Source organism: Carcharhinus amblyrhynchos, chromosome 8 (genome assembly GCF_965287045.1).
Source record: "Carcharhinus amblyrhynchos chromosome 8, sCarAmb.v2.hapA, whole genome shotgun sequence".
Lineage (NCBI taxonomy): Eukaryota > Metazoa > Chordata > Chondrichthyes > Carcharhiniformes > Carcharhinidae > Carcharhinus > Carcharhinus amblyrhynchos.
Window position 1 is genome coordinate 58,770,562 of NC_137331.1, and position 27,092 is coordinate 58,797,653.

A 27,092-nucleotide genomic window follows, 5' to 3' on the forward strand; every position below is an offset into this window, starting at 1 on the left:
GGTGACATTTTTGTGGGTTGTAGTTTTTGGTGTTAAAGAGCCTGTTGCAAAATCAACATGCTGCCCCACAGCTAACTGCCCTTGACATCAAGCCAACATTTGCCTGAGTTTGGCATCAACAAACCCAAGTCAATGGGAATCAGGGAAAACCTCTCCACTGGTTTGAGTCATACCTACCACAAAAGAAAGATGGTTGTATTTGTTAAGAGTTCAATGATCTCAGTTCCAGGTCTTTGAGTTCTTTGGCTTGTGCCATAAGCCCACCCATCTTCAGCTGGTTCATCAATGACCTTCCCTCCATATTGAAGTTGTGTTGTTTGCTGATGATGGTACATTCTGCTACCACTGTTTTTTGGTGGCAGAGAGAGTGAATGTTTATGGAAGAGGTACCAATCAAGGGGGCTGCTTTTCCCAGGATGGTGTCAAGCTTATTGAGTGTTGCTAGAGCTGCATCAGAGCAGCTACATTTTCCTCCAAATCATTTATATATACTATGCACAAAGGTCCCAGAACTGATCCCTATACAACAACGTTGGTCAAAGCCTTGCATTCAGAAGAGAACCCCTCTACTACTACTCTTTGTCTTCTATGGCCAAGCTGGTTCAGCATCCATCTTGCCAGCTCTCCTCTGATCCACTACCTTACCCTTATCTTTCATCTTCGTCACTTCCTCAAAAAACTTGATCAAGTTAGAGAGGCACAACCTCCCCTTCACAAAACCATGAAGGATGTGAAGGCTTTAGAGGGAGTGCAGAGAAGGTTTACCAGGATGTTGCCTGGTATGGAGGGTCTTAGCTATGAGGAGAGATTTGGTAGACTGGGGTTGTTCTCCCTGGAAAGATGAAGAATGTGGGGAGACCTAATAGAGGTGTACAAAATTATGAAGGGTATAGATAGGGTGAAAAGTGGGAAGCTTTTTCCCAGGTCAGAAGTGACGATCACGAGGGGTCACGGGCTCAAGGTGAGAGGGGCAAGGTATAACTCAGGTATCAGAAGGACGTTTTTTACACAGGGGGTGGTGGGGGCCTAGAATGCACTGCCAAATAAGGTGGTGGAGGCAGACACACTGGCATCGTTCAAGACTTACTTGGATAGTCACATGAGCAGACTGGGAATGGAGGGATACAAACGAATGGTCTAGTTGGACCAATGAGCGGCATGGGCTTGGAGGGCTGAAAGGCCTGGTTCCTGTGCTGTACTGTTCTTTGTTCTTTGTTCATGCTGTCTATCACTAATAAGGCCATTTGTTTCCAAATGTGAGTAAATCCTGTCCCTAAGAATCATTTCCAATAATTTCCCTACCACTGACATAAGGCTCACAGGCCTATAATTTCCTGGATTATCTCTGCTGTCCTTCTTAAACAAAGGAACAACATTGGCTACAATCAGATAGCCAATCAGGATACAAAGATTTCTGTCAAGACTCCAGCAATTTCCAGCCTTGCCTCCCTCAGTATTCTGGCCCTGGGGCCTTAACTACTTTAATGCTTTTTAAGATGCCCAATACCACCTCCTTTTTGATATCAACATGGCCCAGAATATTACACACCCTACCCTAGACTCTTCATCCATCAAGTCCCTCTCTTTGGTGAATACTGAGCCAAAGCATTCATTTAGTATCTCGCCCATTTCCTCTGATTCCATGCATAGATTTCCTCCATTATCTTTGAGTGGACCAACCCTTTCGCTCTTTACATACATATAAAATGCTTGAATCCGTCATCAAAGAAGAAATGGCGAGGCACCTAGAAAGGAATGGTTTGATAGAGCAGACGCAGCACGGATTCGTTAAGGGGAAGTCGTGTTTAACGAATTTATTGGATTTCTGAGGATGTGACTAGAGTGGTAGACAGAGGGGAACCGGTGGATGTGGTGTTTCTAGATTTTCAAAAGGCGTTTGATAAGGTGCCTCACAAAAGGTTGCTTCAGAAGATTAGGGTGCACAGAGTTGGGGGTAAGGTGTTAGCGCGGATAGAGGATTGGCTGTCTAATAGGAGGCAGAGAGTTGGTATCAATGGGTGCTATTCTGATTGGCAGTTGGTGACTAGTGGAGTGCCACAGGGATTGGTGCTGGGGCCTCAGCTATTTACCATTTATATAGATGATCTGGAGAAGGGGGCTGAGTGTAGGGTGACGAAATTTGCTGATGACACGAAGATGAGTGGAAAAGCAAATTGCGCAGAGGGTGTAGAAAGTCTGCAGAGGGGTCTGGATAGGCTGAGCGAGTGGGCGAGGACCTGGCAGATGGAGTATAATGTTAGCAAGTGTGAGGTTATCCACTTTGGCAGAAATAATAGTAGGAGGGATTACTATTTAAAGGGCGAAAAGCTGCAGCATGCTACGGTGCAGAGGGACCTGGGAGTCCTTGCGCATGAGTCGCAAAAACCCAGTCTGCAGGTGCAGCAGATGATCAAGAAGGCGAATGGAATGCTGGCCTTAATAGCGAGGGGGATAGAATATAAAAGCAGGGAGGTCTTGCTGCAACTATACAGGGTACTGGTGAGGCCGCAGATGGAGTATTGTGTACAGTTTTGGTCGCCGCACTTGCACAAGGATATTCTGGCCTTGGAGGGAGTGCAGAGGAGGTTCACTAGGCTGATACCAGAGATGAGGGGGTTGGACTATGAAGAGAGATTAAATAGACTGGGTCTGTACTCGGAGTTTAGAAGGATGAGGAGGGATCTTATAGAGACGTTTAAGATAATGAAAGGGATGGATAGGGTAAAGGTAGAGAGATTCTTCCTGCTTAGAAAGGATAGCAGGACTAGAGGGCACAGCCTCAAGGTAAGGGGGGGTGGGGGGAGACGGCAGTTTAGATCGGAGTTGAGGAGGAACTTCTTCACTCAAAGGGTGGTGATTCTCTGGAATTCTCCTCTCGTTGAAGTGGTGGAGGCTACCTCGCTGAATATATTTAAGTCACGGGTAGATAGGTTTTTGACAGACAAGGGAATTAAGGGTTATGGGAAAAGTGGAACTGATCCACTTCAGATCAGCCATGATCTTATTGAATGGTGGGGCAGGCTCAAAGGGCTAGGTGGCCTACTCCTGCTCCTATTTCTTATGTTCTTAAAATGCCATACGATTTTCCTTAATCCTGTTTACCGTGGACTTTTCATGACTCCTTTTAGACCCCGTAACTCCTTCTTACATTCTTCATATTCTTCAAGGGCTTCGCCTGTCCTAAGTCTTTTAGGCCTTACAAATGCTTCCTTTTTCTTTTTGACAAGGCTCATGGTAACCCTTGTTGTCCAGGCTTCCCAATACTTGCCACAGTTATCCTTCATCCCCACAGGTACATGCCAGTCCTGAATTCCAATCAACTGATATTTGAAAGAATCCCATATGTCAGATGTTGACTTACCCTCAAACAGCCTCCCCCAGTCTACTCTCCAGATCCTGCCTGATGATGTTGCAGTTAGCCTTTCCCCAATTTAATATCTTTGCCTGAGGACTTGTCCTTATCCACAGGCACCTTAAAACTTATGGAATTATGATCACTGTTCCTGAAATCTCTCCTGCTGAAACTTGGATCATCTAAATGGGCTCATTCCCCAATGCCAGGTCCAATATGGCTTCTTCCCAAGTTGGGCTATTTGCATACTGTTTCAAGAAATCCTCCTGCGCGCTCCTTACAAATTCTGCCCCATCCCAGTCGCTAGCAGTGAGTGAGTCCCAGTCAATATAGGGAAAGTTAAAATCACCCACCACAACAATCCTGTTTTTTGCATCTTTCCAAAATCTGTCTGCATATCTGCTCCTCTATCTCCCACTGGCTATAGGGAGGCCTATAATAAACCCTCAACACTGTGACTGCACCCTTCCTGTTCCTGAGCTCTACCCATATTGCCTCGCTGCCTGAACCATCCGAGGTACCTTCCCTCAGTACAGCTGTGATATTCTCCTTAACCAGTAGTGCAACTCCCCAACCCCTTTTACATCCCGCTCTATCATGCCTGAAGCATCTATATCCTGGAATGTTTGGCTGCAAATCCTGTCCATCTTTCAACCAAGTCTCTGTAATAGTAACAATATCATAGTTCCAAGTACTAATCCAAGCTCTAAATTCATCTCTTACCTGCTATGCCGCTCACGTTGAAACAAATGCACTTCAGACCACCAGTCCTACTGTGTTCAACAACTACTCCCTGCCTGCTCTTCCTCTTAATCTTACTGGCCTTAGTCTGTGCTCTCCCTCAGTTATTTCTCCTGCTGACCTACTGCTCTGATTCCCACCTCCTGCCGTAATAATTTAAACCCTCCCTAGTGACTTTAACAAATCCACCTGCCAGCATATTGGTGCCCCGGATACCGTAACTTATATTACTAATTTAAGACAGATCTCAGAGCACTGTGACTTTGGAGCCTCAATGACATGCTGCAGGACTGTTTAATCTGCAGAGTAAATAATCGGGCCATCCAAAGGAAATTATTAGCAGAGGCAGATATAAATTTTAAAGTGGCATTGGTGATGGAGCGCATTGAGAAGGAGCTTCCAAGTTCGCAAATGGTGTGGTACAACAGTTACGGTAGGAAGCTGCGGTCAGCAGTGGTGCCAAAATGAAGACGTAATTTTAAAATGGGAAGCAAATGCAGCCACACATCCAACGAGAAGAGTTAAAAGGGTCAATCTATCACGTAGGATTGAAGTAGAGTTTACTGGTGCAATGGCAATCACTCCCCTGAAGCTTGCAAGTATAAAGAGGCAGAATCTTTTTTCTGCCACAGGAAATGTTATTTAAGGCACCAACGTAAAACAAAAGTTTAGTCTACTCAGCAACAGTTAATAATACAGTGCGAGTCCGCAATATTGAAGTTTCCAGTATTAAGGATTTAAATTTGGCATATCCATTACAACTCTCACCCTCTTTTACAGATGCAACATAGAAAGCATTCTTTTTGGTTGTATCATAGCTTGATATGGCTCCTGTTGTTTCCAAGATCGCAAGAAACTACAAAAGGTCATGAACGAAGCCCAGTCCATCATTCAAACCAGTCTCCCATTCATTGGCGCTGTGTACACTTCCCTCTATCTTGGAAAAGTAGCCAGCATAATCAAGAACCCCATTCACCCCACACAGACTCACTTCCACCTTCTTCGATCGGGAGAAAGGTACAAAAGCCTAAGGTCACGAACCAACTGACTCAAGAGCAGCTTCTTCCTTGCTGCCATCAGACTTCTGAATGGATCTACCTCACATTAATTTGATATTTCTCTACACCCTAGCTATGTCTGTAACACTACATTCTGCTCTCTCTCCTTTCCTTCTCTATATAGGGTAGGGTTTGTCTGTATGGCATGCAAGAAATAATCCTTTTCACTATATACCAATACACGTGATGATAATAAATCAAATCAAATATTCACTCATTCTTTAACATGAAAGTGGGCAAGGCAGCCCCCATTATGAAGTTTTTGGTAAAGGGTAGGCCCTTAGAGATAGAAGTTAATACTTGGTGATAGGAGAACACACATTTCAACATTTACAAAAAGTCATTCAACCATGGAGTTTGAGGGGTACTACAGCAAAACTAACAAGTTCGCAGGAGAAAACATCAAGATAAACGGTATCGACTGATTATCTATAAGCTAATCGGCAGCAGTCTGCTCAGCTCTCAGTAATAATAGTGTCAGGCCAAGGGCCATGATTGGCTCAAGGTAATCAAGTTAAACTGGATGGAGATCATCCAAGTACGGGAAGCGGCACTGCCTGAGTCAATGAAGAAATACGAGAACTTTTTTTGTGATGAGTCTGGTAAAGTAAAGCAGCTTCCAGGCAAAGATCCATGTAGATCCAGAGGCAATCCCTCATTTTCTTAGAGAGCAGTACCATGAAACAGGTGATGGTTAGATTCTCTCTTGTTGAAGATGCTCATTGTCTGGCACAAATGTTGTTTGCCACTTGTCAACCCAAGCCTGGGATATTGTCCAGGTCTTGCTGCATTTAGAGATGAACTGCCTTAGTATCTGAGGAGTCATGAATGGTGTTGAACACATCCCACTTCTGACCTAAATACACAAGGAAGGTCAATGATGAAGCTGCTAAAGATGGTTGGGCCTAAGAATGCTCTCCACTTGCCTGGATGAGTGCAGCTCCATCAACCCTCAAGAAGCTCAACACCATACAGGACACAGCACTTGATTGGCACCCCATCCACCACCTCCAACATCCACTCCCTCCACCACCAACAGTGCACAGCATCTACAAGAACCATTTCAGCAATTCAACAAGGCTGCTCCGAAAGCACCTCTCAAACCAAAAAACTCTACCACTGCAGGAAAAAGGGCAGCAGATGCATGGAAACACCACCACCTGATGTTTCCCTCCAAATCATCATCCTGACTTGGAACTATATTACCATACCTTCACTGATGCTGGGTCAAAATTTCCCTCCCAAACAGTATTGTGGGTGTACCTATGATACATGACTTGCAGCAGTTCAAGAAAGTGACTCACCATCGCCTTTCTTAATGGCAATTAGGAATGGACCAGTGATGTCAATGTCCAGTGAAAGAATGAAAAAAAAGTTGTGAGGAAAAAAACTTCAAACAAAGTGGCCAGAACATTGTCCTGTTTCACTCTCATTTTCACATCAAAACTTTAAATGCTGCTGTCAAACTATGCCTGCATTATTATCAGGAAGGGAGCGGATGAGACTGAAAAGCTTTGATGGGCAGCCAATTTTCTCTGAAACTTTGTAGTGTCCTGCCCTGTTGACCGTGTTATCATTGACCTCTTGCTTCAATTTACAAAAGTAAGGTAACAAAGTATATCCTGCTCCCTACACTTCTCTTACAGTTAGCATCACTATAAACTTGCAACCACACCACACTATATTTCTGGACACATTCAAGTGTTCAAGGAGATGGAGTCTTTTAATCATGAATCTAGCAAGAATCTACCAACAACATGAAAAGCATGTTATTGCAGTTTCCTCTATCACTCCTGTTATGTATAAAATCCTGTCCTGTGGAAAATATCTTACCTTCCAACAGAGGAGTTGATCACAAAGGAGTGGCAGTAAATGGAACTTTCACTGCTTGAACAGTTTGGTTGGAATTCCACCCTTGCTGAGCAATTTGTTTGTTGAGCAATCAATGGCTGCTTCAAGCTCAAGTGGTGAGCGTTCTTCATCTAACTCAACCATGACAGGAAGCTGCGGAAGTGCTCCATTCAAACACTGCGATATGTTTGTCCAATGCAAGTACAATTCACAGCAGCAGCTTTCACAGAGAATTCGTGGCAGTCTGCTTCTGAGATTTTTGGAGAGAGATTGATTTCTTCGTATCTCTTGTTCTGTCTGAAGAGGAGACTAGAATCTGCCAAGAAATAAGCCTTTCTGAGATTTCACTGTTTGGGGATGAAGCTCTCTCTGGAAGTTGCTGCCTGAGAATTAGAAGACAGCTATCTGTCTAGATCACTCTTCAGCAGTGTCAAAAGGCTGGAAATCTATTACCTACCTAAGCATCTTTGGTTTCCATGTTAATTGATTCTAAGGAAGGGGTTCATGTCTATGCTGGATACTGCTAAATTGGAACAATACAGATAGCTGACTGTTAAGAATTGCAATTTGTTGTGTTTAAGTATTTTAATTGTAAAATTTGTAAATTTTTTTGTTACATCTGTTTTGATAAAAGCTTCCTAGTGGATCACTTGATTTGTATCTGAAGTGGAACACAGTATGCTCACCTTAATACCAAAATCAAATGTAAAAGTTAGGATCTACACTAACTTCACAGAATACCTTGGTTGGTCTGTTCTGGTTCTTAAAAACTAACCATTGATCCTTGTGGTAGTCTACTTATTACATCCCAAAAATTACAAGACTACAAGATATTGGAGCAGGAGTGGGCAATTCAGCTCATCAAGTCTGCTCCACTATTCAATTAAATCATGACTGATGTGATATGATAATCCTCAACTCCACTTTCCACCTTTATCCTCATAACTCTTGATTCCCTTAATGATTAAAAATCTCTCTCAGCCTTGAACATATTTAATGACTTAGCCTCTACTGCCGTCTGTGATAAAGGATTCCATAGATTCACTACCCTCAGAGAAAAAGTTCATCTTCCTCTCTTCCTTAAGTGGGCAACCCCTGGCTCTGAGATTATGCCCTCTGGAACTGGACTCTCCCAAAGAGGGAAACAATCGCTCAGCATTTATCCTGTCAAGGCCCCTGAGAATCCTATATATCTCAATAATTGACCTGTAACTAGCTTATCCTCTTCCTATGCTAATATTATCCCCAACAACAAGAGCTTTTATTTTGTGTAGTAACGTTTGGTGTTGTGCCTTGTCAAAAGCCTTCTGGAAATTCAAGTACATCACATCTATAGATTCACTTTTATCCATGTTGTTTGTCTTTTCCTCAACAAACTCAATAAATTAGTCAAACACAATTTCCTTTTTATAAAACCATGCTGACAGTCCGATTGCATTAAGATTGTCCAAGAATCATGCCATAACCTCATTAATAATAGATAAAAGGAATCTAAAAGCTGTTCATGGGCATAAAAATAGTAAAAATGTAGGAAAAGCTGAAGTAAGGTCAACAAGGGACCAAAAAGGAGATTAACCCATCAAGCCATGGAGCATTGCTGAGATACGAAATTACTACTTAGCATCCGTCTTTATCAACAAAAAAAATTGTTGCCCAGATCATGGTGAAAGAGGAGGTAGTTCACACACTTGAAAGCTTTAAAACGGATAAGGAGGTTGTAATGGATAGGATGTTTGAATTTAAGAACTGATAAGGCACTAGCACCGGGGAGATGCATCCAAGGATATTAAGGTAAGTAGAGATTAAAAATTATGGAGGCACTGGCCATAATTTTCTAATCTCAGGAGTGGTGCCCAAGGACTGAGAATTGCAAAAGTCTTGTTCAAATAAAATTTTAAAGACAAGCCCAACAAACATTGGCCACTCAGTTTATTTTTGGTGATGGAGAAACTTATAGAAATAATAATTCAGGACAAAATTAATAGTCATACGGACTAATGCAGGTTAATTAAAGGAAATTAGCATGGATTTGTTAAAAGCAAATTGTGTCAAACTAACTTGTTTGAATTTTTATAACTTAGTACAAGTACAGTATTCTTTATTTGAAACCCTCAAGGCATTTCAGAAAATTTTGGCTTTTGTATATACATATAGGCCTAGGCTGACTTACATTAACAGTAGCCAAAGCCTAGGTTAGCTACAGTCTAAAGTAAATAAAATGACTGGAAAATTAAGACTATCACTGAATAATAAATACAGCTTTTCTGTAATAAGTTCCTACCTGTGGTGCAAGATAAATATGCAGACAAAAACCACAAAGTAATCAATGCAGACAAACAACTAGTCTTTCTGTGCTAAATGTTGGGTGTGGTCAGTGAAGTTACTTTTGGCTAGATCTCCAGTCATAGAATCACAGAATCCCTACAGTGCAGAATGAGGCCAACCAGGCCAACGGGTCTGCACCAACCCTCTGACAGAGTATCTTACCCTGGGCCACCCACCTCACCCCCCACCCCGGCCAATTCCCGTAACCGCACTCATTTACTGCACTAATCCCCTAGCCTACACATCTTAAACAGTAAGGAGCAATTTAGCATGGCCAATCTACCCAACCTATACTTTGAATTCTGGGAGGAAACCAGAACAGCTAGAAGAAAAACATGCAGATGCACGGAGGATGTGCAAGCCCCACAGTCACCAAGGCTGGAATCAAACCCAGTCCCTGGCGCTGTGAGGCAGCAGTGCTAACCACTGTGCTACCACGCTGCCGGGTCCAGTCATATCAGTTCAGATCACAGACTACTTGCATTACAGGTCAATGAAATACAAGAAGTGTGCATTTGTTTGGATGTCTTCAGATTTACAGATAAAGAATACTCAAGCCGTGACACTACAGCTAATTGATCCATTAATAATTGTTAATCAGTTATTTGTCCTGATGAGTACAAGATGAATAGCTTCGACAAAATGTCAGTTTTTGGCAATATTCGTTTTTTTCAGATTTTTTTTGAGCTAACATCAAAGGAATATCAAAGATTATTTTCAAATATCATTGAGGAATTCAGTAAATTTTTAAATGTTTTTTAGTGCAGTGACATCACTGCAACATTATGTTCTAACAGTCTGGTACTGTTCTTATATTGAATGTTGTTTTCACTATCCAGAACATATTCCAATTTTACCTCCTTTATAACTAAAAATTGCTATGTATTAGAATTATATTGATACAAAAGTCAGACATAAAAGTTTACACTCCACATTATGTATCACAATTGTATGTAAACATGTACAACAATAAAGTGAAGCTGTTGTATTAGATTTTGAGAAAATACCAATGAAAAAGAAAAATGTAATTGCTTTAGTACAATTTACTCATCAAATAGTATACTCACAGTATGCCAAGTTTGGATCCAAAGGATTCCGAGCACCATAAAAATAATAAGCATGATCATAAGGTGTTTGGTAATGTTCTGCCAGCACAGGTGGTGGAGGAGGGGGAGGAATCGCTGTGATCCTACAATAAAGAAAAACATCTGCATTAAATTTTACTTGATAGAGATCTTAAAATTTAATGACATTACACCCATTTTACTTGGCTCTTTAAGTAGTACTACCTGCTAAAAGCAACATAATTGTTCCTACAGCAGTAACTGCAAAGTAATACTAAGTACAGTAAAGTAACACCAAGTACAATGTTACAATTTTCCATTCAACCACAAGGTTTAAAAAACAAGTTAAAATAAACTGTTAATGCTAATTACTATGCGCAAAACTCAATCTAGTTTACCAATATAATCATTATGCTTTAAAATTGCACACCATAGTTAAAATTATCCATTGTGACATATCAATGTCTCTCTTCATTTAACAATATTAAATGCCCAATGCTTTGTCATAAACACAATATTACGCTCTGTCAACTTGAAAATTATTTCTTGTTCCCACAAAACTAATCACTTCCATCTTAACACAATCTACCACTGCAGTCTTCCTGAAGAGTTCATTCTATCATCTTTCATGCAAGACAGTTAATTCCAGTCTGTTCATCTTCACACAATCACGCTCAGGTCCATGCCCTGATTACAGAGGGATTCACTGGCCCCCTTGCTGATGTAAAAAGTCTGACAACACCAGGTTTTAGTCCAACCAATTTATTTGATAGTAAACTCACAAGCTTTTGAGGGGACTCCCTCTTCGTCAGGTGAATGGAGAGTTCTGGCCTCGGACAGAGCATATAAAGCACAGTTTAGAGATTACTGATTAGAATGCGAATCTTTACACCTAACCTGCTGTTCAAGTCCTAAAGTGGCTGACAATGTGTGTGGAAGGAGCACTGATCACAGGTTAAAGAGATGTGTATTGTCTCCAGACAGCACAGCGAGTGAGGTTTTGCAAACCCAGGCAAGTCACGGGGTTGTCGCACTATCTGTAACCCCCGTGACTTGCCTGGGTTTGCAAAACCTCACTCACTGTGCTGTCTGGAGACAATACACATCTCTTTAACCTGTGATCAGTGCTCCTTCCACACACATTGTCAGCCACTTTAGCACTTGAACAGCAGGTTAGATGTAAAGATTCGCATTCTAATCAGTAATCTCTAAACTGTCTGTGCTTTATATGCTCTGTCCGAGGCCAGAACTCTCCATTCACCTGACGAAGAGGGAGTCCCCTCGAAAGCTTGTGAGTTTAATATCAAATAAATTGGTTGGACTAAAACCTGGTGTTGTCAGACTTTTTACTGTGTTTACCCCAGTCCAACGCTGGCACATCCACATCATGTCCCCTTGCTGATTACAGGAATCCCAATTGCCCACTGCAATGGGCACTGAGATAAACCCAACCTGCCCCGCCAGCCCTACTTGAGCACCTGCCTAGTGGAGACAGGAACTCTATAATTAATTATAAACATTAATTGACATATCATCAGAGCCTGGATGGCCCATTCAGAAGCCACCTGCTATTCATATCAAAGAAAAGCCAGGCAGTGTGCCTTAATGACTACCACCAGTTGCTCCGGCATCCATCATTATGAAGTGCTCCAAAAGGCACACATCAACTCCAGTCTCCCAAATTGCCTGGATCCACTGAAGTTCACACGCCTATTGCCTCAACAACTCCACAGCAGATGCCGGCTTCCTGGCCTTACACTCAACTCTGGAACACCTGGATAACAAAGGTTATGTCAAACTCCTGTTTATTGACTACAGCTCAACCTTCAACACTATTATCCCAACAAAGCTCATTGCCAAACTCCATGGCGTAGTGCTTGGCTCCTCCCACAGTGACAGGATCCTAGACTTCCTAGGCCGCAGGCCAATCAGTAAAGACAGGCAACTGTCACTCCTTGAGGATTATCCTCAACACCAGTGTCCCCACAAGGCTCTGTCCTCAGCACCTTATTATACACTAATGACTGTGTGGCTAAATTCCACTCCAACTCCATTTTCAAGTTTGCTGATGACACTACCCTGGTGGATCGGATCTCAAACAATGGCAAGATGGAGCACAGGAAAGAGATAAAGAATCTGGTGAAACGTGCGACAACAATAATCTCTCCCTCAACATCAGCAAAATGAAGGAGACAGTCATCGACTTCAGGAAATGTAGTGGAGGACATGCCCATCCACATCAATGGTGAAGAAGTGGAAATGGTCAAGAGATTCAAGTTTCTAGGTATCCCAATCACCAATAACCTGTCCTGATCCCTCCATGCCATCGTTACAGAACATAGAATAGTACAAGCCCTTCGGCCTTTGATGTTGTGCCGAGCTACATCCAAGCCCACGATCAAGCTATCCCTCTCCCTACCATTCTGGTGTGTTCCATGTGCCTATCCAATAACCGCTTGAAAGTTCCTAAAGTGTCCGACTCCACTATCACAGCAGGCAGTGCATTCCACACCCCAACCACTTTGAGTAAAGAATCTACCTCGAACATCGCTCCTACATCTTCCACCATGAACCTTATAGTTATGCCCTCGAATAACAGCTACATCCACCCAAGGAAATAGTCTCTGCACACCCACGCTATCTATCCCCCTCATCATCTTATAAACCTCTATTATGTCACCCCTCATCCTCCTCCGCTCGAAAGAGAAAAGCCCCAGCTCCCTCAACCTTTCCTCATAAGACCTACCCTCCAAACCAGGCAGCATCCTGGTAAATCTCCTCTGCATGCTCTCCAATGCTTCCACATCCTTCTTATAGTGAGGTGACCAAAACTGCACACAATATTCCAAATGTGGTCTCACCAAGGTCCTGTATAGTTGCAGCATAATCCCATGACTCTTACAGTTATAGTTAAGGAAGCCTACCAATGTCTCGACTTTCTCAGAAGGCTAAGGTAATTTGGCATGTTCGCTATGACTCTCACTAATTTTTGCAGATATATCATAGGAAGTATCCTTTCTGGATATATCACAGCTCGGTATAGCTCCTGTTCTAACCAAAATGCAAGAAACTAAAAAGGATTATAAATATAGCCCAGTCCATCATGCAAACCAGCTTCCCATCCATTTACTCTGTTAATAATTCCCGTTGCCTCAAAAATGCAATGTATATTGCATTATATATATTAAGGACTCCACGCACTCTGGACATATTATCTTCTACCTTCTTCCATCGGGAAAAGGATACAAATCTGAGGACGCATACCAACCAACTCAAGAACAGCTTCATCCCTGCTGCCATCAGACTTTTGAATAAACCTATCATATATTAAGCTGATCTTTCTTTACACTTTAGCTGTGACTGTAACACTTTATTCTGCACTCTCTCCTTTCCTCCTCCCCTATCTAATCTATGAACAATATGTTTCATCTGTACATCACAATAAACAATACTTTTCACTGTATCCCATTAAATGTGACAATAATAAATCAAATCAAATGGTGGGCTTTGGTGTTGGTCATGATCAACTTGGCCCTGGTGTTGGATGCTGAGGGTGGTCAAGAAGGTAGGTCCTGTGCCCTGGGAAAGGAGTTGTTCAGTTTAAGGATGTCGAATTCAGACACCAACCTAGGGCAAAATAATCATTGTCTTTGTCCTCCAAAACTATTCAATTCCCTGGTCACTTAAAATGCCATGCCCCCCTGGACAGCTGGAAGACTTCCTAATCACTGCAGCACTCCATTCAGCAGTTTGGATTTCTCCTTTTTCTGTTTAGGAAGCTGCAAGCGTCAGAAGCTCCCTTTCAAATCTTTTGACTGTCACTTCACTTTCACTAGGGAGGTATTTCCCATATCCACAGCTGTTCATTCAGCCCCTTTGTTTTAACACACAGGCAACTTCAAACCAGTTAAGTGCTTTTCACTTCATCTTATGTGTAAACATTGTGGCTAAGAGTAATGGGGGTACTTTGGAGCAACTGGGGTGCTTGAGATGCATTAAAGCATGAAGTGAAAGTTAAATTATCACAACTGATTGTATGCTGAGTAAAAACCTTTATGCTGTCAATCGAATGAGAGTTAAGGACTGGACTGAAACGGAATGGATGCCAAGGCTTTGAGAGTGTTTGAAGGTATTTCAAATGCTTTTTGCTTTCTATGAAGGTCCAGAAACTTGAAATAAATTCTGTGTTTAAAAAAACACCTTGCCCAGGGCTAGATGAGGCAGGCTTTTTCTGAAAAAATGGCTCCTATGGCAATTCAATAGTCCTCACTGTCACAAGGAAGTATCAGTATAAATTATGAATTCAAACCTTGGCTTGAATTTAGAGCTTTTTGCCTCTAAAGCAAAGTACAATGAACAAGTGTAAGAAAATTTGATTTTTCTTGCGAAATACTGCTTCTTTTAACAGTGTTATTCTCCATATGCAAGACTGATAATGAGTAGACATTACTGTAACTGTAACCAGTTACAATGCTCAGTTGACTAGCATTGTTAATAACTTGAATTAAGCCAACAAGCTGATTGAAGCACATTGCATGAAGCAATTTTGTTACTGTTGCAGTTCCTCATAGAACATCTGGTGATTGAAATTAAAGTGTGAAACAGACTGCAGAAATTGCTCCTGTGCAATTTCTCACAGAATACCATGCATAACATTATTTGCCCTAGGTCTAATCAATCCATGTACATATAAACACATCAGAAGCCATATCAAAACATTTATAGTTTTTTTTACGAAAAACACATTCAAATAGGCTAAGTTGCAAGTTTGCTGTCGGGTCAGTATGTTTGCAGATGACAAAAACATCGGTAGTGGGTTAAATAGCGAAAAGGAAAGCTAGGACATCACTGTTTTGAGCCCACTGAATCTGCCAGGAGCCTTTTTTCCCTTATCCAATGCTGTATATCACTTAGCATACAGGGTTCTCGGATTTGTTAGTCTCATCCTTTACCTTTGCAGGAACATTTTGGCATTGTACTTCCTCCATTTTCCTTTCTGAATAATTCTCGCTGCTTTGATATGGGTCCTCCCAGTCCACTTCGGCCAGATCTTGTTTTAGCCTATTAAAATCAGTCTTCTCCCAGATCAGAAACTTTGGCCAGAATTCTCCCAAAAAAAACTAAGCGCCCAACAGGTGAGCATCCCATCCAGGCCCTATCGCTGTAGCTTCCCACTAATCCCCCTAACCTACACATTTGGGGACTGTGGAAGGAAACCAAAGCATCCAGCGAAAACCCACACAGGCAGGAGGAGACATGCAAACTCCACACAGACAATGAACCGAGGTTGGAATTGAACCCAGGTCTCCAGCACTGAGACAACTGTGCTAACCACTGTGCCACCATTCCGCCCCCGGCAGTTCCCTAGGCTTGAAGGGGCACGCAAGATGGGGTGCAGTCATGAAACTTCACAACAATAATCAGCAGTTCCCTGGACTTATTTGAAGTGAAGCCATTAGATTTCACAAAATTCAATATTAATGTTGAGGACGCCAAGGGCCAAGCCCAACTATGTCCCACCTCTTAGCTTTATTCTGGAGGTCTAAAAGTGCATATCAAATAACAATGATAGACATGTCTGGGATTTTGTCTGATAGATGTAGAGCACAACTTTGCAATGTTCGTTGAATAGTTTGTAAGACAGCTTTGCCAACTTGAGCAAGCTGATAGTCAGTAAAGATTTTACAGGGATTTGTTTGGGTTTTGCATTGCTACTTAGCCTGGAAAGTTGTTGAGTTGCTGGAATTATTATTATTCAATTTAGCAGCAACTGTTTTACAACTAAGTAGCCTGCTAGACCATCAAGAGCCAACCACATGTAAAGAAACTGGAGTCAACTGTCAACCAGACTATTCATAAAAACATTGAACATAGAAGCAGGAATAGGCCATTCGGTCCTTCGAGCCTGCTCCACCATTCATCTGGATTATGGTTGAGCATCAGATTCAACTTCTTGTCCCGCCTTTCCCCTTAACCTCTTTCACCCCAAGAGCTATAGCCAATTTCTTTTTCAAATCACACAATGTTTTGGCCTCAACTACATACCATGATAGTGTCTTCCACAAGTTCCTCACTCTGTGGGTGAAGAAATTCTGATTTCAGTCCGAAAAGGTTTAGCCCTTATCCTCAAACCACTAGTTCTGGATTTCTCACCACTGGGAACATTCTCTCTAAATCAACCCTGTATAATCCAGTTAGAATTTTATAAGCTTCTATGAGATCCTCTCTCACTCTTCTAAGCCCCAATGAATGTAATTCCAACTGACTGCGTCTCTCCTCATATGACAGACCTACTATCCCAGGAATCAGCCTGATAAACCTTTCCCGCACTCCCTCTATAGCAAGGACATCCTTCCTCAGACAAGGACACCGAAACTGCACACAATATTCTATGTGTGGCCTCACCAACTCACTGTACAATTGCAGTAAAACATCCCCATTCCTATATTTAAATCCTTTTACTATGAAGGCCAACATACCACTTACCTTCTTTACTGCCTTTTGTACCAGCATGCTTACATTCAGTGACTGATGCACAAAGACATCAAGGTCTCGCTGAGTATGTATTGGCTTTAAATTGAGCGCATTCAAATAATAATCTGCCTTCCTATTATTGCCACCAAAGTGGATAACCTCACATTTATCCACATTATACTGCATTTGCCATGCATATGCCCACTCACTCAGCCTGTCCAACTCACGCTGAAGCATCTCTGCATCCTCCTCAGAGCTCACCCTCCATCCCAATTTTATATCATCTGCAAATGGGCAGATAATACATTTAGTTCCCTTGTCCAAGTCATTAATATATAATGCAAACAGTTGGGGTCCTAGCACAGATCCCTGCAGTACCCCACTAGTCACTGTCTGCAAATTGGGAAAAGATCCATTTACGCCAACTCTTTGCTCTCCATCCATCTCAAGCCACTACCCGCAAATCTATGCGCTTTAACTTTACATAGAGTCTGCTGCATGTGGCCTTGTCAAGAGCCTTCTGAAAGTCTAAATAAACCATATCCACCAGTTCTCCTTGGTCAACTCTACTCATTACATCCTCAAAGAATTCCAATAGATTCACCAAGCATGATTTCCTCTATGTAGCTCAATGTTGACTTTGATGATTATACCACTGACTTCTAAATGCTGAGTTATGAAATCCTTGATAACAGACTCTCGCAGCTTCCCCAGTACTGATGTTAGGCTCACTGATCCATAGTTCCCATTTTCTCTCTGCCTCCCTTTTTGAATAGTGGGTTTACATTTGCTGCCCTCCAAAACTGTAGGAACCAGTCCAGAGTCCAAAGAATTTTGGAAAATGACAACCAATAGATCTAATATTCCTTAAGTAGTCTGGAATGAAGATGATCAATCCCCGGAGATTTATCCACCTTCAATCCCATCAATTTCCCCAAAACTATTTCTCTACGAATACTGATTTTCCTTCAGCTTCTCACTAAAACATTTTTCTCTCAGAACTTCTGGTACATTCTTCACGTCTTTCTTTGTGAAGGCAGAAGCAAAATATGAATTTAGTTTCTCAGCAATTTTTAGTTCCCTGTTATGAATTCTCCCATTTCTGACTGTGAGAGCTCTATATTTGTTTTTATCAATCTTTTTCTCTTTACATACCAACAAAGGTAATCAACGAACCAGTTGGATTTTTAACCACAATTGGCAATTTTCATAGTAATTTTTGTGCTACCTCAGAAATATTGAATTTGATAACAAATCATTATATTGGGTTTTGAACCAAAAGACTCCGTACACACATACCTGAACTGCAACTCAAAATTTTCTCTTCTTTTTCTTAAGCACATTGCATATTAAAAGCATTGCTCAGATTTAAAAGTAATAGTTTTTACCTAGGAACCATTACATTCTGAAGGGGATTCCACATTCCACTGCTCAGGCCAATATTAGGGCTGCTACCATCAATTGGAGGATTTTGGAAAGCTACCCTGGGGCATTCTGGAGGCTGTCTCTCTTCAACAGGAGATCTTTCATCTCTTGATTTGTTCACAACATGGGCTTCACCTCCTTCATAAGCAGCATCATGCCTGTGAGGATCATGTTGTATCACAGCACCAAACTCCCTTATTCGATTTGGCTGCAAAGATGAAATTAAAATTACCAAATTTCTTGGTCATTATCAACAATTAAAGACTTTATCACAAAAAAGAGCCCACCCTTATTTTAGGCATTGATATAAAGAAAACAGATACTAAATACTAAACCAGAATGAGAGATTAAATAGGTGACTAAAAGCTTGATCAAATAAATTAATCTTGCAAAAATTGAGATTGAAGTAGAGACTTCCAAAAAGTAAGATTAAAGTAATTGAATGTTCTATCTTTAATGATGGTAGATGGGAAGGAGGGCCCCAAGTCAGAACAAAAGCTTGTTTTTGAGGGGGTAAATGGCTGAAGAAAAATACAAGCATTGGGTGAGCCAGGCTGTGGAGGGATGGAGATGGACTTTGGAATGGGGTAGGAGGAATGGAAGAGCCAGTAGTATATAATGATTATATCAATGATAGAGAAGAACAAAAGTATATTGAGGCAGCATTGGTAATGCACAGCAGAGTTATGGGCAATCTGGAGTTTATAGCGATTAGAAATTGCCATTTAAAAGTTCATTAGAATAAATGAGCTTTTAGGTAATGGCAGACTGGATAAATATTTCAGGGACAGAAAGGCTGAGGCAAACCAGATGAAAGTGGTTTTGGGGTCGAAAGAACATGGGCGTCAGTGACGGCAGGAGGGCACGATTCTTCCATCCCACTGTGCTAATTTTATAACACAACGGGTTGGGAAATTTCAGCAGTGCTGGGTTAGTATGTCTGGCCAAGTGTATCTCCCAGCATTAGACTTCCCGCAACTCTGTGTTGGAAATTGGCGCAGAGTTGCATTTGGCATGCAGACAAGCATGCAAATCTAATTTAAACATAATTAGCGGGCCCGGGACTGAAGTCTCTGGGCCCGCTAGCCTCTCCACACCCGGCCAGGAGTGTTTCACTCCAGCGGGGTTTACTATAGCTCCCCATTTTTGGGGAGCTAGTGGCCCGACCCCGCTGAAGTGAAGGGGGGGTCAATTGGAGCCCCTCAAAGGTTTGGGTACCATGGGTGGGAGGAGGGACGGTGTGCCCCCTGGGCTTTGGCACCATGGCAGTGCCAACCTGTGCCCTCAGCACTGCCCATGCCAATGCCCAGAGGCATCTGACACTGTCCATCGGGCATAGTGTAGTGCCAAGGAGGCAGGCCTCTGGGGCAATCAGTGGGGGTGGGGAGACCCGCTACCACTCTGCATACTGATTGCGAGCAAAGGGGGAAGCCAGCATTGGGGTTGACCATCAGGGTGGCGGAGTGGAGGGGTGTAGAATGGAAGATCAGGGCTGCGTGGGATCTGTGATCGAGACGGACTGGGGGTAGGGGTTTCTAGGCTGGGCGTGCTTAGGGGGCCAGCAGAAAGAAGTCACTGCATATGTGCCAACCTCAGCACTGAAATTGACGCATGCGCAGTGGCCTGCCCAGCGCTATGCTGCTGACCTCCCAGGCTGGAATAGACCCCACCCACTGATTATTCGCACAATTCGCGCCAGTGCACTCTGTAGTGCATACAGTGTGGAGGATTCATCTTAGAACTCCCACTGAAAAAAAGTGTGATTTACTCCAGTTTTTACATGAATTCAACATTTAGACTTTTTTTGGGAACATCCATGGTGTTTGAAGCTGAACGCGGAGGACAATCAGGATTACTGATGAAATGATTCAGATTGACCTTCATCGTCAATGAAATCAGTGGCAAGGGTACAAAGTTTGTGGCAGAGGCTGAAAATTATAGCTTTGGTCCTTCTATGATGAACTGGTGGAATGTGATTACTTGAGGTTTTATGTTGCATGAGCAATTTGACAGTACAAAGGCAATCAAAGGATAAAAGAGATAAGAGGCAGAGGGAGAGATCATCAGCATATATATCAAAGCTACTAAAGAATCTGTGGATACTATCATCAAGGTGACAGCAGATAGAAAAGGAACAAGAAATGGTATAGTATCTACAGCTCAGTGCCCAGGTTTTATCCCTCCATGTGGTAGGTGGCCTTTAATAAAGTCCAAAACAGAAGTAGAAGAATGATTCTTAAAAACCTTAGTACTCAGATAGGCTCGAGATATTGATCTATTTAGAGTAGCATAGTCTTGGTTATCCTGATAAAAATTTATAAAAATGATTATTGATACTATTCCAGTTTGACAGATTGGACAGGACCAGGAATACTTAAACTCTGTAAGGGTAGGATTAGACTAGGTGTTGGGCAGTTCTTTTTCCAAAAAATTATGACCATCTGGAATACAATACTCTATGTTGGATGCTGGACCCATCAAGAAAGAACAGGACCTGTTCCTGAATTGGGCAGAGATCACATCATGTTGAAGGTAAGTGCTTTGATACATAACACTTGGTCTGTGAGATTTCCTGGTCAGTTTACAATTACCTGAGAGGGACGGAGATGTAATTTCCAGCGTATTATAATCAGTAACATAACCAGAGGATTTGTTCTATTGTCTTACTTATGGTAATGGGTGGATAAGTAGTATTTATCCATGATAGCCTGGCCATCATGATCCGACCAAACACACCCGTCAATTCAACGAACTGATCAAGACCTTTGATCCGGACCATCAGAGCACCCTCCGTGCTCTCATCCCATGTACTCCCCACGTTGGAGATCTCTACTGTCTCCCCAAGATACACAAGGCAAACACACCCGGCTGTCCCTTTGTATCGGTCAATGGGATCCTGTGTGAGAACATCTCTGGCTATGTCAAGGGCATCCTGAAACCCAATGTATAAAGAACGCCCAGCTTTTGTTGCAACACTACAGACTTCCTACAGAAACTCAGCACACATGGAGCAGTTAAATCAGGAGCACTCTTCACAATGGATGTCTTGGTCCGCTACGCTAGCATCCTCACAACGATGGCATTGCTGCAACTACCTCAGTGCTCAACGCCGATAACTGCCAGTCTCCAGATGCAATTTTACAACTCATTCACTTTATTCTGGACCACAATGTCTTCAGCTTCACCAACCAGTTCTTCATCAGACACATGGAACAGCCATGGGGACCAAATTCACACCTCAATGTGCCAATATCTTCCTGCACAGGTTCGAACAAGACCTTTACACTGCACAGGACCTGCAATCGATGCTATACACCTCCTCAGAAGACAAACACGGGACACGGCGGACAGAGTACCCTTCATTGTCCAGTACTTCCCCGGAGCACAGAAGCTACGACATCTTCTTCTGAGCCTTTAACACGTCATTAACGAAGACGAACTTCTCGCCAAGGCCATCCCCACGCCCCCACGTCTTGCCTTCAAACAATCTCACAACCTCAAACAGACCATTGTCAGCAGCAAACTACCCAGCCTTCAGGAGAACAGTGACCACGACACCACACAACCCTGCCACAGCAACCTCTGCAAGACATGCCAGATCATCTACACAGATGCCATCATTTCACAAGAGAACACCATCCACCAGTTACATGGTACATATTCTTGCAACTCGGCCAACGTTGTCTACCTGATACACTGCAGGAAAGGATGTACCGAGGTATGGTACATTGGGGAAACCATGCAGATGCTACAACAACGAGTGAATGATCACCGCTCGACAATCACCTGGCAGGAGTGTTCTCTTCCTGTCGGGGAACACTTCAGCAGTCACGGGCATTCAGCCTCTGACCTTCGGATAAGCGTTCTCCAAGGCAGCATTCACGACACATGACAACACAGAATTGCTGAGCAAAAAACTGATAGCCAAATTCCGCACACGAGGATGCCCTCAACCAGTACCTTGGGTTCATGTCACACTATCTGTAACCCCCACAATTTGCCTGGGCTCACAAAATCTCACTAACTGTCCTGGCTGGAGACAATACACATCTCTAACCTGTGCTTAACCCTCTCTCCACTCACATTATCTGTACCTTTATTACTTGATTACCTGTAAAGACTCGCATTCCAACCATTATTTTGTAAATTGAGTTTGTGTCTTTATCTGCCTTGTTTGTGGACAGAACTCCCATTTATCTGACGAAGGAGCAATGCGCTGAAAGCTAGTGACTTTTGCTACCAAATAAACCTGTTGGACTGTAACCTGGTGTTGAGAGACTTCTTATCATGCTATTGGACAGGCCAGAGGGACCAGGTGATCTTTTCCTGGCTGCCAATTTATTTAGAAAATTAAACAAATGATGATGCTATAATTTTGAAATTTAAAATTACCAGTCATGAAATTCAATAAAGATAAATACCGTCGATATTTAAATCTTTATCTTTAGAGTTATAATGCACACTTTAATGAACCACATTGATGATCCCTTTGAAAGGGAATTCACCAATGGTAGAAAATGGAGTGAAATATTGAGCACATGACCTGCAGGTAGGTTTTTCACCTATTTGTTCCATAACTCATTTCAGACAATTGAGGCCTGCTTTATTTTTAAAGCAAATGGAGTATAAACATGGAAAGATCAAAAAACGATGCAGAGAAAATAGTGAGGAACACCTCAAAATTTCTCAATACAAACAAACTCCATGTAAAGTTTTCATATTGGTAAAACTGGCCCTGATACTTAGATTTCACTATTTTTGGAAAAACAACATACACACAGGATACAAAGGGTGACATCTAGTGAGAGTAATAAAGAGGGAGTTTGAAAATAAATATTCAAATCATTACAAAGTTATTATACTCAATAAAAGGTCAGTTCCAGCAATTTGGGCCCCTTAAGAATTGATAAGTGATTATATAATGAAAATAAGGAAATAGTGGACATTTGATTACTATAATTATTGATGTGTAAGAGTTAAGTGAAACTAAACTAGGTATAATGGACATCCCAAGGAAACTAATATTGAATCAGAAACAGGACTGCAACAAAATCAACGTAAACAAAACAGAAAATAATGGCACTAAAGAATTACAAATCTCCAAGACCAGAAGGCTGCCATCATTGGATTTTAAAAGAAATAGGTGAAAACAATACAGATGTCCAAACTGCAATGTTGTCTCTATTTGGGAACTGCTCCTTTAGAATGGAAAATTATATATGTCACTCCAATATTTAAGAAAGGCAGCAGAGAGAATCCAAAAAATTGTAGAATAGTTAGTTTAAAATATGCTGGCAGGAAATTACTAGCCTCCAATTAAAGATAGAGTGATTGATTATCTTAGAATCATAGAACCCTACAGTGCAGAAAGAGGCCCTTCAGCCCATCGAGTCTGCACTGAACACAATCCCACCCAGGCCCTACCCCCATGTCCCTACATAGTATACCCACTAATTCCTCTAACCTACACATCCCTGGACACTAAGGGGCAATTTCTTAGTATGGCCAATCAACCTAACCCGCACATCTTTGGACTGTGGGAGGAAACCGGAGTACCCAGAGGAAACCCACACAGACACAAGGAGAACGTGCAAACCCCGAGCTGGGAATCAAACCCAGGACCCTGGAGCTGTGAAGCAGCAGTGCTAACCACGGTGCTACCGTGCCGCCCTTGAAAATTTTTGAAGAAAACATTTGATAAAATTCCTCGTAAGAGACTGCTAGTTAAAGTTAGCTAATATTAAAGGAATTGGAGACAAATTATTTACTTGATGGGATATTAACTAAGCGACAGGAGACCGGATCAATGGGTAGTTACTGTAACTGGCAGCATACAATTAGTATTGTTTTGCATATGTCTGTTTTGGGGCCTTAACAATTTACCTTATTTATTAAAGGCTTGGGCGGCATGGTAGCACAGTGGTTAGCACTGCTGCTTCACAGCTCCAGGGTCCTGGGTTCGGGTCACTGTCTGTGTGGAGTTCGCATATTCTCCTTGTGTCTGCGTGCGTTTCCTCTGGGTACTCCAGTTTCCTCCCACAGTCCAAGTATGTGCAGGCTAGGTTGATTGGCCATGCTAAGAAATTGCCCCTTAGTTCCAGGGATGCATAGGTTAGAGGGATTAGTGGGTATAATACGTAGGGATATGGAGGTAGGGCCTGGATGGAATTGTGTTCGGTGCAGACTCGATGGGCCGAAGGGCGTCTTTCTGCACTGTAGGGTTCTATGATTCTATGACTCATCAGACAGAAAACCACATATCCATTTACTGATGCCACAAAGATAGGCAGCATTGTAAACTGTAGATGGAAGCATAAAATTATCAAAATATATCAACAGATTGTGTATATGGCAAAGGGTTTCAATGTAAAAGATTCCTGGGGATCCTTATCCATAAGTCACTAAAGGTAGCGTGCAGGGGCAGCAAGCTATTAGGAAGGCTAATGACCTTTATCGCAAGAGGATTTGAGTACAGGAGTAGTGATGCCTTGCTTTAGTTGTATAGAAGCTAGGTTAAACTGCACCTGGAGTACTGTGTGCAATTGTGGTCCCCTTACCTCTGAAAAGATATCATAGGAGTGCAGCCAAGGTTTACCAGACTTGTTCCAGGGATGGCAGGACTGTCTTATGAAGGAAGATTGGGCAAAGTGGGCCTGTATTGTTTCAAAGAATGAGAAGTATTTTCATCGAAACCTACAAACTACTTAAAGGAATAGATGGAGTAGGTGCAGGCAAGATATTTCCCTTGGTAGTGTAGTCTAGAATCTCGGGGGGGCACAATTTCAAAGTAAAGGAAATGCTACTTAGAATAGAAATGAAAAATTTCTTTACAGAGGGGTTGTGAATATTTAGAATTTTCTACCCCAGAGGACTGTGAAAGCGCAATGTGTATGTTTAAAGCAGAGGTTGATTAAGAACCCAAGGGGACATTGCTTTGTGGATCCAGAACTGGCTTGCCCATTGAAGGCAAAATGTGGTTATACACGGGTCATATTCTGCATGGAGGTCGGTCACCAGTGGAGTGCCCCAGGGATCTGTTCTGGGACCCTTACTCTTTGATTTTTATAAATGATCTGGATGAGGAAGTGGAGGGATGGGTTGGTAAGTTTGCTCATGACACAAAGCTTGGAGACGTTGTGGATAGTGTGGAGGGATGTCAGAAGTTGCGGCGAGACATTGATAGGATGCAAGATTGGGCGGAGAAGTGACAGATGGACTTCAACCCAGATAAGTGTGAAGTGGTTCATTTTGGCAGGTCAAATACGATGGCAAAATATAATATTAATGGTAAGAGTCTTGGCAGTGTGGAAGATCAGAAGGATCTTGGGGTCTGAGTTCATAGCAGCTGTGCAGGTTGAAGCTGTGGTTAAGAGGGCGTATGGCCTACTGGCCTTCATCAATCGAGGAATTGAGTTTAGGAGTCGAGAGATAATGTTGCAGCTATATAGGACCCTGGTCAGACCCCACTTGGAGTACTGTGCTCAGTTCTGGTTGCCTCATTACAGGAACGATGTGTAAGCCATAGAAAGGGTGCAGAGGAGATTTACAAGGATGTTGAGTGGATTGGGGAGCATGCCTTATGAGGATAGGTTGAAGGAGCTCGGCCTTTTCTCCTTGGAGAGACAAAGAATGAGGGGTGACCTGATAGAGGTGTGTAAGATGTTGGGAGGTATTGATCGAGTGGATAGTCAGAGGCTTTTTCCCACGGCTGAAATGATTGCCACAAGAGGACACAGATTTAAAGTGCTGGGGAGTAGGTACAGAGGAGATGTCAGGGGTAAGTTTTTCACTCAGAGCGGGGGGTGCGTGGAATGGGCTGCCAGCAACGATGGTGGAGGCGGATTCGATAGGGTCTTAAGAGACTTTTAGATAAGTGCATGGAACTTAGTAAGATAGAGGGATATGGGGGTGGGGGGGTGGTGTCCTTTGGGTAAGATAGAGGGTTATAGGTAAGCCTAATAATCTCTAAGGTAGGGACATGTTCAGCACAACTTTGTGGGCCGAAAGGCCTGTATTGTGCTGTAGTTTTTCTATGTTTCTAAGCATAGCAAAGGGTTACGGGGATAATGGGTGTAAAAGACATTGAAAGGTTCAATCAGCCATGATCATATTTACTGATGGCTCCTGCTCTTATGTAGACAATTGCACAGTCACAAAGATGGAACAAAGTACTATCGAAATGATGGCAAGCTGGAAACATTGGAGGGGCAAGAAGATTTCAGGGTCCAAGTGCATAAATCATTTAAATGTCATGAACAGCTGCAGAATATAATCCAAGAGACTAATTAACACTATCCTTTACATCTAGAGGTCTAAAATACAACAAGATAGAAGTTACTCAATGGTTATACAAAGTCTTGGTTAGACCACACATGGAATGCCTTAGGAATGCTATCTTGGCCTTGGAGAGATTGTAAGGTTGATTTACCAAAATGATACCTGGACTCAACTGTTAAATTACAAGGAGGGATTACATACTCTGACATTATAATTCTATCAATTTAAATATTAAGGGGCGATTTGATTGAAGTTTTCAAGACATTAGGAAACAGTTAAATAGATTTTTGCTATTTCTAGGAGTCTAGGACTATGGACGATAGTCTAAAAAAAAGCCAGCTCTTTCAGCAGTCAAATTAGGAAAACTCCTTCACATGATGGGTGAGAGAGGTTTGGAACATCTCTAGAAATGGCAATGAATGCTAGATAAATCAATTTTAAATCTGGAGCTTGATAGATTCTTGTTAACTTAGGCATTAAGGTTATGGGGCAAATACAAGTTGAGTCACAGATCAGTCACAAATG

The 27,092-nt window shown here is 42.2% G+C and overlaps 1 protein-coding gene across 6 annotated transcripts in view; it reads right to left on the reverse strand.

Moving 5' to 3' along the window:
* Positions 1-27,092, reverse strand: part of cspp1a (centrosome and spindle pole associated protein 1a) — a 213,804-nt gene that overhangs the window by 122,793 nt on the left and 63,919 nt on the right. For all 6 annotated transcript variants that reach the window (XM_080194128.1, XM_080194129.1, XM_080194127.1 and 3 more), the window contains 2 exons: positions 18,254-18,498; positions 10,395-10,516 (listed from right to left, as the gene is read on the reverse strand). In XM_080194128.1, the coding sequence (XP_080050254.1) occupies positions 10,395-10,516; positions 18,254-18,498 (367 nt within the window). The remainder of the gene's footprint in view (positions 1-10,394; positions 10,517-18,253; positions 18,499-27,092) is intronic.